General features: G+C 36.5%; 1 protein-coding gene across 46 annotated transcripts in view; it reads right to left on the bottom strand.

The window, feature by feature from the left end:
• Positions 1-16,962, bottom strand: part of TCF4 (transcription factor 4) — a 362,778-nt gene that overhangs the window by 112,151 nt on the left and 233,665 nt on the right. For 24 of the 46 annotated variants that reach the window (XM_067015516.1, XM_059041434.2, XM_067015525.1 and 21 more), the window contains 2 exons: positions 12,315-12,444; positions 11,784-11,833 (listed from right to left, as the gene is read on the bottom strand). The exons of 11 other annotated variants lie outside the window; for them this stretch is intronic. In XM_067015516.1, coding sequence (XP_066871617.1) covers positions 11,784-11,833; positions 12,315-12,444 — 180 coding nt within the window. The remainder of the gene's footprint in view (positions 1-11,783; positions 11,834-12,314; positions 12,445-16,962) is intronic. 11 more of the 46 variants (XM_067015513.1, XM_067015519.1, XM_067015514.1 and 8 more) reach the window with 1 other exon arrangement.

Raw genomic sequence — 16,962 nt, 5'->3', positions numbered from 1 at the left:
ACCCCTGAATGCGTCTGGAATGTGCTTCTTCTCTCCAGCCTTAACGTATCGTGTTTTTTAGGATTCCAATGAGGCAGCCTCAGGTGAGCAGCTTGATTCTTGGGCACTTCAGGAATCTGAGAGGAACCGAGGTATCTTTAAATTTTTACAGGTGACTCAATTTTGGTTGTGACCAGAACTGAACATAAAGCTTTTAAAAGCTTCAATGTACACATTTATGCGTTCATGACACAGTGTTAAATCTAATTTGTTCTTTTTACTGTCACAGGAAGCACATGTTTAAAGCAATCTGTTTCCTCATGTGAATGCTTTCCTGTCTGTTTAAAAAAAATTGCGACACACTTTACCCTGAGTAACCAAGAGGTGATCATAAATATCCCTAAATAGCATTAAACAGATATGAAAGACATTAACACTTCCAGAATGCCAAAGTAGTATTAAAAAAAAAAATTCTAACAGATGCTCCTAGGTCAAAAAGTGAGATGTGTGTTTCCTGAAAAAAACACTCTCATCAGAATCATAAATGAACTGTGAGAAGAGAAGTGAGGTGTTGCTGAAAAAACCAGGATCCTCTTGGTGAGGAGTTCGGCAACCCACTGCCAAAGTGCACTTGCCATAAAAAGCCAAATGGAAATAAATGGAAGTTTGATGAAAACCAGTATCCTTTGTAATCCACAAGGTGGCAATGATTACAAATGAGGGACAAATCTTCCAGGAAGAGGTCCAGCCAAAAGGGACCTTTCCTGAGGAACTCGAGGCGGGGTCTGGTTTTGCTGTACATTGAAATTGGCTGGGAAGAGATATTCGTTGTGAAATGTATCGGTCATGCTCTCTCTCCTCCACCCCCTTTGGCAGATGTTTTTTTTTTTTTTTTTTTCCCTTTCAATGCAAGAATTCATGAATCAGCCCTTGCAAAAATTGTTTTAGGTTTCCCACAGCTGACAAGCAAAAATACTTTTTTGCCCCTAATGAATTCAGCAATGGCATTGAGAAAAAACACATTACTAGGCAGCAAAGGCCAGAATCCCCCAATTCTGTGACTTCCCCTGAAAACGTCCGTTTAAATAATCCTGTTTAATGTTAGAAATGGACCTAAACAGTCCTAAACAAATCGAACTCTGTTTTACTTTAGAAGAGAAACAAACTGCCACACGCACCCACCTAAGTCAAGGTATCTTCGTCTTGTCAGATGAAGTCAAAACCCCGGGCCTAATCGTCTCTTTTTATGGGTACCAGAGCCAGCCCTCCAAACGTAGACCCGGGCATCACTCGGGAGCCGTGCTTCTGGCCACTTAAGGGATGGCGCTGATAGAATACGAAATAAGAGGCATGTACCTCCTTATCACTTAGTGGCAGGGCTGATTTAGGCATCAACAAATGATTGGCAGAGAGAATCAAATTATGAGGACTCCGTCATCTTGGCCTGATGTCCTCTTTCAAAAAAAAAAAAAGATGGAGTACGCCCTTCCAACACAAACTTTGCTGAGCGATGAAGTCGGATGATTAAAAAGGCTGACTAGGTGTCTTGGACAGATGGAGATACTACTGTAAGGACAAAGAGATACAGAAAGTGCTCGCAATATTTCCTAAGTTCAGAAAAAGCAAGTGGCCTCCATTAGGTAGAACTTTTCGGAATGCACTTGAGACCCTGGTCTTAGTTTCTGCTCTGTTGCTAACAAGCTGCATGTTTTTCTCTAGTGGTTACTCTGTTACGTTACCAGTGCTTATCACAATTATCGTCAGCTGTTAATTTCTAGATACCTACAATGCCTCAAGGCATTATATATTTCCAGTGAATGAATTATTCATTCATATATAAGTGTATATATATTCATATATATATTATATATATACCTACAATGTCTAAGCACATTATGTATTTTTTTGTAATTTATTTATCACAATATCCTCAAGAGGTATGTATATTTTCCCCATTTTCCAGGGAAGTAGTCAAGGATAATTACATCATATGCCCAGAGCCAGGTAGCTAGTAGGTGGCATAGCCAACTAAAAACCCAAGTGACCAGAGTCTATGCTCTTAACCACTAGATGATACTGTTTCACACAGAAACAGAAATGCTATTCTGGAATGTCTGGATTTTCTAAGGGGTCTGCCTGGGCCAAAGTTGTGCATAATAGCCAGTGACTTAGAGGTATGGAGGGTCATTCTACAGTGAGATGAAATTTCTGAATATTTAATTTATTCCACATCGTCAAATACTTGCTAAACGGGCATCAGCCAGGTTGTAGAGAGCTTCTGGTCTACAAAGTGTTCCAAATAGCTACAGCCTCATGGTTAAGGACACAGACAACCTTGAAGGCAGACTGCCAAGGTCACTGTCCCAGCTCTGCCACTTACTAGCTGTGTCACCTCAGGCATGTTCCTTCACCTCTCTGTGTCTCCATTCGTTTATGTGTGAATAAACAGTAGTACCCATCTCAATTGGATGGTGTAGGGATAAATGATTGAATAGATGCAAAGTGCTCAGCGTGTGATGCAGAAGAAGCTCTATGTTAAGGGTTTGTTCGTATACCAACCTCAGCTCACTAAGCAGGCACTCTTTCTATCTATTTTATAGACCGCAAAATAGGCTTGTGACCTAACCAAGGCCACTGAGTGAGTAAGTAGAGGACATTGGACACTGAATTAGGAAGATCTCTTTATCTCTAGTGGTGTTATCTGTACCCTACTCTACCACTTTTATTACTATATTCATTCACTGGAAATATATTTTGAAATAATATGCAGAAGGCAGTGAGTTGAGTTTCTATGGGACAAAAAGAGATGTATACAAAACAAAGGTGGTGCACTGGTTGAGAGTCCGCCTGCCGCTGCAGGAGACGCGGGTTCGTGCCCCGGTCCGGGAAGATCCCACGTGCCGCCGAGCGGCTGGGCCCGTGAGCCACAGCCGCTGAGCCTGCGCGTCCGGAGCCTGTGCTCCGCAACGGGAGAGGCCACAACAGTTGAGAGGTCTGCGTACCGCAAAAAAAAAAAAAAAAAAAAAAAAACCAACAAAAAAAAACAACCAAGAAAGACCTTTACTCTCTTCAAGGTGGTTACAAGTGAGTAGGGGGATCCAGCATCTCCATTAAAAAAAAACTAAAGGACAAAACGTCCCTGTGTTATACTGGGTGTGATTTTATTTTTTTGAATGTACAACTTTCTCCAAAGGCCAGACCTACTCTTTAAAATGCTAAGGCCATTCCCCAAATTGGGATGTGAGTGACACTGCATTGAATTGTTCAGTGATACGTGGCATGTCTGGCTTTTGGTTCAGCTGAAAAATATGCTCTGAATAAGTATAAATGAAGAAAGAAGTGAATGAATGAATGAACGAATGAATGAATGAATGAAAACTTCTAAAAATGCATTTTTCCCCCTCCCACCTGGGTGCTCCCAGTTTATTACAGGGTTCTGCTTAACAGCTAGACTGTTGATATAATTTATGAAAGGGAAAACAAAATAGCATTGTTTGTAAAATAAGTACTTACTGGGGTTTGAATTTTGTAATTCCAGCTCTATCTGCCCATAATAAATATGCTTAATTCTGTTTTCTTCTGCCTAGCACTATCAACTAAGCTACAGATTATATTTGGCAACGTCTTGTATACGTTTAAAAATAAAATTCACATAAAGGTACTCTATGAGGAACCCATAGGTTTTGGTACTGAAATTTCACTCACGAAGCATATGCCTTACTATTAAGCATGACGTAAGTGGCAGAACGTGTACCTTTTTATTACATGACAATACTTTCAAATACTACAACAGTTACAAAAATAGATTTATTTTCCTATTTAGCTTCATGGTTGAAAACATTCAAACTGATTCAACAAGTCTTCATCACCAGGCCATGAATATTCTTTTAAAATCTCAGTTCCAGGAGAAATGAGACATGAATTAAGTACTGCTGCATCCTTAGACAAATTTTATTTTTATCTCCTCTACTAACGCCTCAAGCTATTAGACTTTCTTACCATAAAGCCCCAATTTTTATACTCCACTTACTATTGAATTATTTTGTACTTCAAATTCGTTTCATAATGAGCAAACCAGAAAATATTATTGTACCCTGGGCTTATATACCTGAGTACCTGTGAAACAGCCGAATTCCCCAAACAGGGTTACTTGAAAACATTACCGCTAAGAATCAGCCACCTACTTGAACCTGCCTTCTCACAGCAGCTAATGACACAATGATAAACTGTGCCAATTGGTAGAATGAAAGCCATTACAATATTATTATAAGTATAATCCAGGAGGCATATTTAGAATGATATGGGCTGGGAGGGAGGAGGTCGTGGGAGAGAGTTAGAAACTCTGTCTCAGATGATATCAAAATAATTGGTCCAAAACAGCATTTTTCTAAAATCCCTAGACGGGAACAGCAAGTGGTGACAGTGACAGGTTTTGTACGTGCATGTAAGGCAGGTACCACGAGGGTAATTTTTCTGAGAAAATGTAAGTCTTTCTAATATGAGTCCATGTTTCACAAAGGAAATGCTTTTTCATCACCATGGCTGAAAACAATTGACAGAGGGCAACACACCAAAAAATTTTCTTTATACTTGGCTACGAAGGGGGCTGCATTAAAAAAGTCCCTATTCTTCTGTTGTACTGAACACTCAAAATAAATTGAGTGAAATTTAATCCACACACAGATCCTCCTCTGATTACTCTAGAAGTAAACGCTTATGGATCAAGTTTCAAGCCTAGCAGGATACTGATGATGAATTCCTCAGATGACAAAATTAGACTAGAAAGACAATAGTGGGTGCCTCTAAAGCACGGAAATGGAATCCTTAAAAGGTTCTGTTCAAAATCGAATTTGCACATTCTCTCGGAATTCAAATCGACGCTTCTCCTTGAAACTTCAAGCATCTTTATTTCCAACCCTGAAATTTTCCAAAATGCAGAATCTTCTGCACTACCTTCATTTCTCTGAAGAGGGAGTATAAGCTCTAGCAAAGCAGGAAACTCCTCAAATAGCTCTGCACCTATGCAACAGCTGTAACTTAAAAAAAAAAAAAAAAAAAAAAAAAAAAATCGGAATCATTCACATGCTGCTGTTCTGAGATAAAATAATGGAGTATTTAAAATTACAAACTTTGCACCGAATTTTAGAAAAGCTCTCATTCCTTTTAAAATGAGCATGTTCGTGTATACACACATACACTGGGACAGTTGAGATCAAGGCTGAGAATTTCACGTTATTGCTTTGAAATTTGCTTGGAAATGCAACTTTTATGTTCAGTTTAAGAATTCAGTGCAATTTATTAAAATAAAACAACACAGCAAGTGCCTGTCAACAGCCTGATAGAATCTAACCTGCTTTAAGAAAATAAAACTTTGCTATTTTTGAAGAAACTCTTCATGCCTTTCAGGATTATTGCTACGTATTCATTCTGAGAGCATCTTATTTAAAATCCTTGAAGTTCTATCTGACTTTGATTCATGACTTTCAGACAAAAAATTTAGAAATGCGTGGTAGCAAGAAGGCACACCTTGAAAAAGAGTTGTCAGTAATCAGGGGAAAAAATGAGAAAATTTCGCAATGTTAGAAAATAAGACATGTTTCAATTGATGAAATATTAAAAGTTTAAAATGATATTCAACCGAATATCAAGCCAAGCATCTCTATCATTCCACAAATACAAAATAAATGCACAGTTAAGCCAGATGCTGCAGAACAAGTTTTTATAATTTCAAAACACTCACAAGCCTGTCATAATTCTCTCTCTAGGTAAAGCAGCCTTATAGCAGCTTCTTAGCTTCTTAATAATTAAACCACTCAGATGGAGCCCAAGACTTCACACCAAAATGTACTCTTCAGTAAAAGTGAGAAAATAAGGTTCAAAATAACAGTTCCCTGAAATGTATTTCTCCTTTCTCAACAAATGAGTCCAGTTTTACACTAAATGCTATTGTTCCGAAATTTCAACAGAAATCTTAGCCGGGTGAAATACTGAAACCTTGGTTAAAAATAAAAGAACACATGGGGGTGGGAGGGGAGACATCATTTGTACCACCTTAGAAGAGCTTGCTTAGTAGAATAATCAGACAAAGCTGGCTAAGAAGGCATCTCCATTGTGGAAATAGCTAGGTGGTTGTGTCTTGTGGGAGTGTTTCAGGCATACATCCTTTTCATTCGTAAATATAATCCCAGCAAAGGTCAGAAATACACAAACCTTTCACCCACAGTTAACTGAAGACTTTTTCTTCTCCCTTATGTTTCTTCTCACTTTATATTTAAAATATACACACACCAGAAGACACCTCTTTAAGGGGAGCAGAACTGGATTTCAAGACAGGGAGGACAGTAGAAGAGAACACTCATTATTCTAAAATTTGGAACAAAAAATATAGAAATCTTTTAGAAAACTCCTCAGAGATTCGAACGCCTAATGGGTCAGGTGTTGTATATTTGTATGAATTTTATATGCTTTTTGAAATACTTTTAATGGAATAAGTACCCCCAATTAAAACTTAAATATAGAGATACTCCTATAACCAGCAATTCAAAAAAAAAAACCTTTAACGTCTGTAACCTATAACTGCAGTGAAGAGGAAAAGATTGGTTAATGTACATGCTAAACGTGTGAAGCCTTTGGTTTAGTGACTTCAGTATTAACTGAACAAAAAGAATAAATACTTTCTTTGTGATGAATATTTTCTCGACTTTCAAGGTGTTCCCTAATGTCACGTTACATATTCTGTGTGAATTCTGTGAATAATTCTTTTGCCCTGTTTGGGATGATTTAATTGCATTACCCTTCACCTTCTTTCTGCCTATACATTTGCATGACAAATAAGCATAATTTTAATATCCACACTTCATATTTCAATATCACTCATTAGAAAATGGGCACACTATCTTTCAAGTTAACTATTGTGAGCTATCCTAACATTTTAACGTAAACACCTACAGTTAAACTTTTTCACAAAGTATCTACTTCTCTAGTAATGAACTATGAAGAGGCCCCTCCTTTTACAGCTTATCGCACAATTGGCTTCTTCTAGACTTTTCTACACAGGATAGAGCCCAGGTGGCTGACACCTAGTTCACTTCAGAATCAACATAAATTTTATTTTAACAAAAGTTGTATTATCACTCAAGTTAAAATTTTGTTCTCATGAAAAAGCATCATTATGATTTCCTTAAGATAAATTTCAAAAGTGATGGGGGAAATCAGGTATTTTAAGGACCGAGTTTTTCAATAATACAAAATTTCTGGCCTTCTAATAAGATAAAAAAAAATTACCAACTTCTCTTTTAAATTGTTCGTGATTTCTTCAAGCATTTGAGAAAAAAACCTTTTTTTATAAAAATAGCTGAGGGTATAACCTCAACATCATGTTTGCAACCTTCAAATACAAAGGTTTTTATATAATGGAAAATACAGAGAACAGTTAATGCTGTCAGCATTATCCAACTTTTCCTGATATTTCTAAAAATCTCTTCTGTGAAAAAATGTCTCATTCAGACATTAAGATTTTATTTTATTTAAAAATTCTTTCCTTAAAAAAATTGGTTAACCCAGTATTTCATACACATTGAGTTTTTATTTTTCTAGTCTACCTAATGATGAACTCATATCTCAAATTTTCTTGGAGGGTCCAAATCTTATTTTAGATTCTTTAAGATAGTTGAAATTGTTTTCCTTAAAATTCACGTGTTCAAAATTATCTCTGACCACTTAACACAAAGCTTGTTAGATCTTCCTGAATTTAAAGGCAAAAGTCAAACCAAAAAACAACTGCAATTTAACATAGACTTTCTTAAAAAGTGCAGTTTGAAAAAAAGATAGCCTGTAATAAGAAAAGTCACAGACTATTTCTAAAGATAAAACTTCATATTTCTAGAGAATTCTGAAGTTTCAGGGATTCTAACTGAGGATCTTAGTGAGACTGTCACTGAAGTTTCAAAACTGAATTAGAAGTGGAGACGAATTCCACCAATGTTTGAAGTAGAATGGTTGTAGTTGTTAATAGTTTCTGGTTAAATGTATATCATTTTGAAACATTGCAAATTATAAGAAGATGAAGATTTCATGTGTTTACAGATTGGTGGGCGCACTAAAGTTTCTGAAAGACAATGTCTTTTGTTTCTGTGTTTTTTCTGTGTGTTTGGAAAAAATATTTTAAAACGGCACCACATAAAAATTTTTTTTTTTTTTTTGCTTTCTAGATTTTAATGCTTCCATGTTAATTTCTAAGAATCATGGACATTTTGTCAAAAAATGTGATTTAACGCGGTATAATTTTCTCTGCACTAACTCATGATTCAATACATATGACAATTAGGCTATACAAAGATAGGAAATTTGCTGGATGGAGCAGGAAAGTTGAAAGCTATTAAGTTCAAGATGATGTATGGCTTCAAAAAGAAAAAAACAACATGAAGAAATCGAACAAAGAAGTTCACGTGCAAATGCAAGAAATTAGATAGGCAAGATAAATCCTTGCATCCACAAAAAAACAAACAAAAAAAAAAACAAAGCTGTATTGTTAAAGTCCTATCAAAAGATGAGGGCTATAAGACATTGAGATGTGGCTGAAAAGAGCAACATACTAAAATGCAGAGAGAGAGAGCACAAAAATGTTCCCCAGTACCAAGCAGGGCTCCTGTGGGCAATTAGATAGTTGTCAATTTCACACAGCCTTTCCTTTAAAAAAACATCACCCCAGCCCTAACTACAGGCCTCTGCTCTCCAAGGGGACAGACTCCCTTCCCTCCAGTGCGCCTGTGCATTGCGGCCCTGCAGGCTGGTTCTTCCGCCACCCTATCACTGTCATGCTTCCACAGTGACTCGAGGTCTCTAGATGCTGCGCACAGAGCAAACACATTCAAGGATCCTGCCAGATCCATGGCACAATGTTGGGCCAGGCTTATGTTTTCTCTCTCCCACAGATGCTGCAGTTATTTTCAAAAACAGGGCCAGTCCAGCCCCTCACTCTCCCAATTTCCTGCAAAGATCCAGCCTACCGGCAGCAAGAGAAGTCCAGACTCTGTCCCCTAGTCGTGCCATAAATAGTATCTGATTACAGATGTTACCATTTAAATTTTCTTCCTTTATGTTAAGGAAGAGAAAGGGCCCATTTTGAAAAGAAGAAGGAAAAAAAAGTGAGTTGACAGAACAGATTGTGACAGATCTATTACTATTTATCATGGTAAATATGTATTGAAGAAAACATATAAATGTCTTTATCTAGTCATAATCACTCCAAAAGAAACCTTTTATTATCCCCAATTTTTTATTTGTCATAAAAATATTCATACATATTGAAGTAAGTTTTAGAAGTATCTCTTATGGGATAAAAATTATTTGAGCTTGAAAGAAGAACTAAGCATGGCAGAGGTCTGAACATACAAAAATATAGATCTACTGGGGCAAAAGTGTTACAGTATCAAGTACAGATCGTCTCTTTAGATCAAACTGAAATATATATTTTGTGCAGTGATAAGGCATGTGGATTGTGTTATCAGTAATAAGCAATCCAATTCATATAACAAAGCTAATAACATAAACTAAGTTAAATTGCTATTAAAAGAGAGCTGAGATGTTTAAGTAATGACAATAAATAGATGATTGGATTCTAAAATCAACCAAACTAACTTCTTCTTGCTTAAAACAAACAAAACAAACAAAAAAATAACAAGGACAAAATTTCCATTTCAACTGAGTTTTCCTCCTTATCTTTCAAAAAAGAGTTCCTTATGGACCAAAATACCAAAATGTTCCTTAAGGACAATTAAAACGTTCAGCCAACATAAATTCTCAAAGAAGAGGAAACCCTAAGCTGACCACCAAAAGCCAAAAATTAAATAATACAAACTACATTTCCAATTCCTGATTTACTGGGAAGAAAGGAAAGATACTTTTATACCTCTGAACGTATGACAACATATCAGCAACACATAATTGTCTTAACAGCAAAGGAAAAAACTATACCAGTGAAATTTTCTATAGTGGCCAGTTAGCTCTAAGAGATACTTAAAAATTTACAATGAATTATGAGAAATTGTTGTTGACAATGATTAAAGGGAAAGGTAATATCTACTGCCACACCAAAGCACTCCTTAGAAACTGGGCAAATTTCTGCATAATTTTAGCACTGGAAAAAATAAACTAAGTTTATTTGAATATGAGGCATAAACAATGTACTATAGCTTTAAGTTTTGCATGGCTTTTATAGCAAAGAGCTATTCTATCATTTTAGAACATTCAAAGGTCCACTTATTGTATTTAATACTGTCCGTATTAGGTTCAGGCATGTTTAAAATGTAAACAGCTGTGAGGACTATATCATCTGAAGTTGTCATAAAAGCTATTAAAAGCTAAAGTTTCATCTACATTAAATCTACCACAAATTTCAAGCTTAAAATATGCTTATAAAAACCTGCAGGGATATCAGCCAATTTCAAGACGACACAGAAATTCAAAGAATAAACCACTCAGTATGTTTTTAAATGACTTATTGGTAGTCCAAAGCGACTATTTTATACACCACTGGCAGTTTTATTTACACAATATTTTTACATATTTATGGATAATTTTGTGACGCTTCTCCAACATTACCGAGTCTATGATAATCAGCATACAAAATTTGTTTTTTCTCCCTGATAAGACTTATTCTGATATATTCGCTTAATAATCTTTTGGATGCACTGAACTGAAATCAAGTCAAACACACAGGTGTTTGGGTTAATCTAATCTCAGCACATTTGCAAAACCTATTATTCTTCTAATTTATTAAAAATGAAATAAAACTAATATGCGAGCACTGATTGGTAATGTTATTTTCAAAAATCTAAATATGATTTTATTTTAGAGCACAAGAACTTATAAGGCTCGTTAGCATTCTTTTCAATGAATACTAGTGCCCTACAGAACACAGAATTAAATTAAAACTATATATATATATATATATATATATAAATATATCATAGGCAGGAAGGAAGAACAAAAAAAGGAGAAAGTAAGCAGGAGACGAGGAAAGAAAAGAGAAACTCATATTTTTATTCTACATAAGGGGGAAATTTCTAGAAACAGGTCAGTTCTAAACAAAATTAAATTATCTAGGAGCTCGAATTTGAACAAAAATATATATATATATGGCTTGAAAATAAGATATCATGTATTTAACTATGATTACAACCAATTTTTGCTACGTTGGCAACTGGAGAGACCGCGGCAACCCCTGCTTATAGCACCAGGTATTAAAAAGACCCAGAATGCCTTTGGTTCCAGCTGGATTCTTCTAGTTGCAACCTGGTATTCCAGACACAAATGGCTACTGATGCAGCTACCTTTGCAGCCTTTATTCAGTCCCCTCTCTAGAAAATAGAGACATTCTCCCTGCACTCTGGGCTGAAACCCATGTAAATTTTTCCTAAATCCTCTCCACAAATCTCCTTTCGCATGCAAATCCATAAATCATCATAATACCGACAAAGAATTTAACCAACACGTGAAACTAATACTCATTCTCCTGAAAGCTCTGTGCAGGTAAAACTCCTCAAACTTCAGGCACCTTTTCAAGGCTCTGTTCAGAGCTTAACCAGCTGAGTATCAACACCCACCCCGTCTTCCAGGATATGCAATTAATCACTCCAACATGGGTCAGGTGGCTGGAGGTGCAGGGCATTTCTACCTTGGCCACATTCTAGATAACCACACCGGCTCTGGCGGATGGAACCTCATTTACTCCTATCTCCTTGGCATCAATACAAAGCAGAACAAAATAAACAATATACAAAGCAGAAACAAGCAGTACTTACTGAAGATGGCAAACCTGGAGGAACTTTTCGAACTTTCTTTGTCTGAACCTCTGAAAGAAAATGAGGAGGCTGTGAGGTGCCCTGCATACCCATTCTCCTAACTAAAAGAGATTATACCACGAAGCCATTTAGATTCGACCAGATTTTCTTAAATCGTGACTTTAGCAAAATGTCGGTACCGCTATCATCTTTTCTTCTGGCAGAAATCAAATCCTGCCTCTTTCATAAAAATGAAGAGATTTAACTTTTGAATGCTCTGGTTTTTAAAAGAGGTTCCTTAGATGGGCGGCCAAGAGAAAACAAGAAATAAGCATACACCAGTTCTCCTGCTACTATAAGGTAACATACCCACCCAATGTATTACTGGGGTAGGGTGGTGGGAGAGTCATGAGCCCGACAATTGAGCACAATTTTATGGTTTTTTTTGGGGGGTGGGTGAGGATAGTTTGAGAGCATGATATTAAGAAAGAAAGAAAAGGAAGAAAAAGCTACTAATAATTACTCAGGCATTCAAACAGAGGAATACCTTACCCAGGGCACTACTGTGAAGAGGCCTCCTTCGGGGGTTATTGCTAGAATACTGATAATACTGGGTACCAGGTTTGGTGGGCGAAAGGGTTCCTGGGTTGCCCATATCCATGTCACCTCCAAGGAGACTCTGCTAAAAGGTTAAAAAGGAAAAACAAACATATAAGGTTAAGTTTTTACATTTGCCACCCCCCAACTGATTGTTAGTACTTAAACCAATGCAATAAAGGAAACAGCATCTGCTAAGCTGAAACAATTAAAACCCCACATGACAGAAAGCGAAAGAAAAGCCCTCGAAGAAGCTATCCCAAAGTTTGTGAATTTTTAGTTCTTTACTTTGGAGAGGAAGGTAGACAGCGATGTTCATTAAATGAGATTTTCATCGTTTAAGACGACTAACATTTTCATCTTGTAAGTAAGGGGCATTTATGCAAGGCTAATATTTTCTTTATCTAGAGAGAGGCTCATATCTGGGAACTAGTCAAGCCCTTCCCTTAACAAGAACCAGGGAGAATCTGATTTTTCGAACGCACACAATTTCCCCCTGCTGCTTACGTTGGGGGAGAGTGTAGATGCTCATTTCAGCTGGGAGCTCTGCCTCTCTGCCTGACCCTCCACGCATTCACACAGCACCCCCAGAAGAGAAAATGCCAACTGAACCAGGAGGAAATGCAAATCCTCACACTGACTCCCCAAATTATAGAAATAGTAGGCATTCTAAGCTAACAGGAACACATTACAGGACTTCAGAATGCCCTCTTGAGGACTATCAGAAACTAAAACACATCCCCACAAATGAAACATTTACCTGAACACTAGAAAACTTTCCCAAATATCACTAACTTATGGCGTGACAAATCACTAAACTTTTGAAAATGATGACATACGAAAAATTATATAATAATACCACAGTCTCTAAAAGCTACATAGAAACTTACCCATAATATATAAATCGCCTGATTATACTCTGCATTGAACACATTGTTCTTTTAATTATCCTGATATGCAAGAAAACCAGTGTAGATACTACCATTTATATTAAGAGCAAATTTACTATTTAATAAAGAAATTTTAAAATTAAGTGCTAAAAATCTAACTTTATCGTTACTTGTAATCAACTTTTACTGACTGAACTAATTACTGTCCTTGATAAAGTACAGAATGTGTTTTCCCTAATCTAAATTCTAATCACCATGTCACTCACAACAGACTTAGGGATGCTTCACTAACACACTATTCACATGCAAAATACTCTAAATAGGCCAATTATGACTCTGCCCCTGTTCCCTGGTTAACCCGCTGAGAACTGAAAAATTTCACAAGGCAGTCACCAACTAAAACAAAGGGTCCTTGTTTTAAATTAAGACAGTCTTTTTGATTCCTAAATAGCTCAACAAAGTGGCATGTCTTCTAGTGAAAGCAGTTGGTCAAATATGACCCATAAGCTGGAAAATCAAAAATTCAAACCTCCCCTTTCCACCACCATATAGCTAAATATCATAAAGAGAACCTCTCTATTCCGAGGGATTTTTTCTGAGGGCTGGATGAGTAATATATAAAGGACTAATCAGCTACTGACAAGCTTGCCTTCACTGCTTCCAGTTTAAGACAAGGGACACATAATAAACATTACTTTAAAATAAAACTTCGAGGATGAGATTTTAGGATGGAAGGACATTTTGAGTATCAACTCATTTCGAATATCTTAATATTTACCAAATACCTGATACAACCAGATCATTTACCAGACAAAAATCTGACATCCGAATATTCAATTACTGCCTCTTCCGAATTTAGGCAAGATAACAAAACGCAAGGCAATGACAAACTAAAATAGAGGGCTCTTTACAATAGTTCTCTATAAATCAGGAATCCACCAGTATAACATCAGATGATTTCTGTATCACTTTAGGAGTGGCATATAAAAATTTTAGAATCTCAACCTGAAATTTTGCTCCTAGTAAATCTTACTGACAGTCTGTTTACTTAAGTCCAAATTTTCTTTGCAATTTCTATCAATAAAGCCATGAATGATCTAAATCACAACCTCTTTACAGTTTGGGAAATCTACAAATGAGCCTTCATTTCATTGGAAAGAGGAGTTTGAAAATGATATTATTGATAACTCCGTAGTTTAGACATTACACCTATTTCTGCAATTTTCTTTTTCTAAAATTATACAAAATACTCCAAAACGGGCTGAGCGGATAGGTCGAAGTGCTTGCCTGTCTTTTTAATGAGCTTAACCATTGCTTAATTCTTGTTGGTCCTGGTGGCAAAGGTTTTCCCTCCCAAGAAAGTAGACGCATTCAATAGGTCAACATAAAAACAAACAGGCTTGCTGTACTACTGTCTTTGAGCAGCATTCACAACAGAGCTGTGAAAAATATAAAATGATAACTAAATAGCTAACTGGCTGTGGCTGACCTCATTGCTGTTAATTTTAAAGAAAGTCATTGCATGGGCCAGTTGTAAATAAATCACGCATCCAACTCTTACATGACATGAACTATGTATAGTGACACAGGACTGAGAGCAGATAGCACTTACAAACATTCAGTGGCTCCTGCTAATTTTTCTTTCTTTTTTTTTTTGACAAAGCACATTCCTGTTTTTTTCTTTTTAGATCTGTTTGTTCCTTTTTCTCTTTTACTCAGACAATAGAATCATTCTTCTAAAGCATACAAAAATAAGCATTTCCTCACACTTAAGGGAGGCTCTAATCACCCCCCTAGGGAAAATTAAGATAAAAATATATGTGTTCCTACTGTAGAATTCATTTGTAAATGAACAATGACCATTTACTATTGTCTGGCCTTTACATCACGCACTTAACTCTCTTCAGCTATGAGAAAGATAAAAAAATTTTTTCCACCGCCTGAAAACCTGAGTTTATGAATTTTAAAAAGTTAATGCCATTCAATTTAATAAGGTAAATTAAATATTGCACAAAATAGATATGGCATTCATTTATATACGAATTTACCTACATGTATATATACATATTTATATGCGCATGTATATATGTATATACATATATACATACATATCTGAAGACAAATTTATACTTAGTAAAAGTTAAGTGCAAAAGCTAAAGTCTACTTTCAAAATGGGCAACTTTGCCTTAAACAGGATTATAAAGGTTTTAGGGTTTTCACATTGTGCAAGCTCATGCTCTGCGGTTATGCTGGGTCCCAGTAGAGAGCTGCCTTAGTCTGCCAGGAAACACTGGAAGCAAGATGTGGCATCTCGCAGAGCTAACCTGTAAATCTTAAAGCCAGAGTTTAGCATTTTGTTTAACTGCCTGCAACGTGATGCGCCGATCTCTTCCCCTTATTCGCTCCTTATTTTCTTCCAAAGACCAACCATTTTGACTTAAAATACCCTCACCAAAGAATAAAATATACTGACTTTGTCAACTCGATTTAAACGTTTGGGGGTCCACCCTCTGCAATCAATTCTTCAGCAAAGACCCAGTCCCAACATAGCCACTCAAATGCCAAATGCAGCCATTCTGTAAGGGGCCCTTTCAATGAAACGTTTTGTTTCACATCAGATCTGGGTCTCAGACTATCTTTCTAACACATTCTCAACCCTGTTCCCCATTGCTTTTGTGGGGAGCTTTTTTAACATCCTTGATCAACCATCAAACTTTACTTATGCAACCAAGAATGCAAACCATGAATTAAACTTGGGTGACAGAAAAGCAGCATATATCTCTCAAATTAGATTTATAACTGAATGGTAATCAAAAATAGAACTAACTGCTTCAAGCTTAAATGATCAACTTTTTTCTTGTTAAACTAAAATCACCTTGTGCTGAACTATTATTTCATTTCATTCAGCACTTTAAATGTAATGGGTGGATGGTACATTTCTAAAAAGGAAGATTATATTTACCCTTAATTATAGATATTGAGTGAGATCAGAATACGACGAATGCTGCTTTTTGGCTTATAATTAATTCACCTAATAGGTGAATGACCTTGAATTTCAGAGTTGGAATCTGGGAGAGCAAAAAAAAAAAAAAAAAAGAAGTCGGGGTGGGGGGGGAATCTCTGGGGAAAATCAAATGTGACCCTGGTTTCTTAGGGTTTTCTCTGATTTTGCGTCACTCCCATTACGTTGTGATCCGATATCAGACACAACATCTTGGGGGGATGTTGGAGAACAGAGAAAAGCAGTCTCAGATGAAACCAGATTAAGCTCCTTTTCTGAACTATTGCCAAATGCTTGTGAGTCTAATTCATGTTTGGGTATTCTAGTACTCACACAGCTGCAATTCCATTCTTTCATCACAAACCTAAGTAATGTATAGTGGCTTTGTATAGCGAACTGACTCTTTAGAGCCAGGAATTTTACAAGGCTTTCTGTTAATACGGAAATAAAATTCTGAACCACTCTAAAACTTACAAATGTGGGATATATGTAGAGGGATCTAACAGACTTCAGTGCCAAATACAAAATATACAGTGAGAAAAAATATAAATTAGATTTGTTTAAAAAACTTAATTCACAACCGAGGTCATTTTTACATAGTTAATTCTGCACAGAATTGGGTTTTCAAAGACACTGCTGAATAAGATTCCTAACAGCCATGGGGAAGTTTTTGCAAATCCCTGTCGAATAGCTGCTGCTGAATTTGCCATTT

The sequence above is a fragment of the Kogia breviceps genome, chromosome 15 (assembly GCF_026419965.1).
Source record: "Kogia breviceps isolate mKogBre1 chromosome 15, mKogBre1 haplotype 1, whole genome shotgun sequence".
In the NCBI taxonomy this organism is placed as follows: domain Eukaryota; kingdom Metazoa; phylum Chordata; class Mammalia; order Artiodactyla; family Physeteridae; genus Kogia; species Kogia breviceps.
Note: the sequence above shows the minus strand (reverse complement) of the source record. Positions and strands in the feature narration are given on the sequence as shown.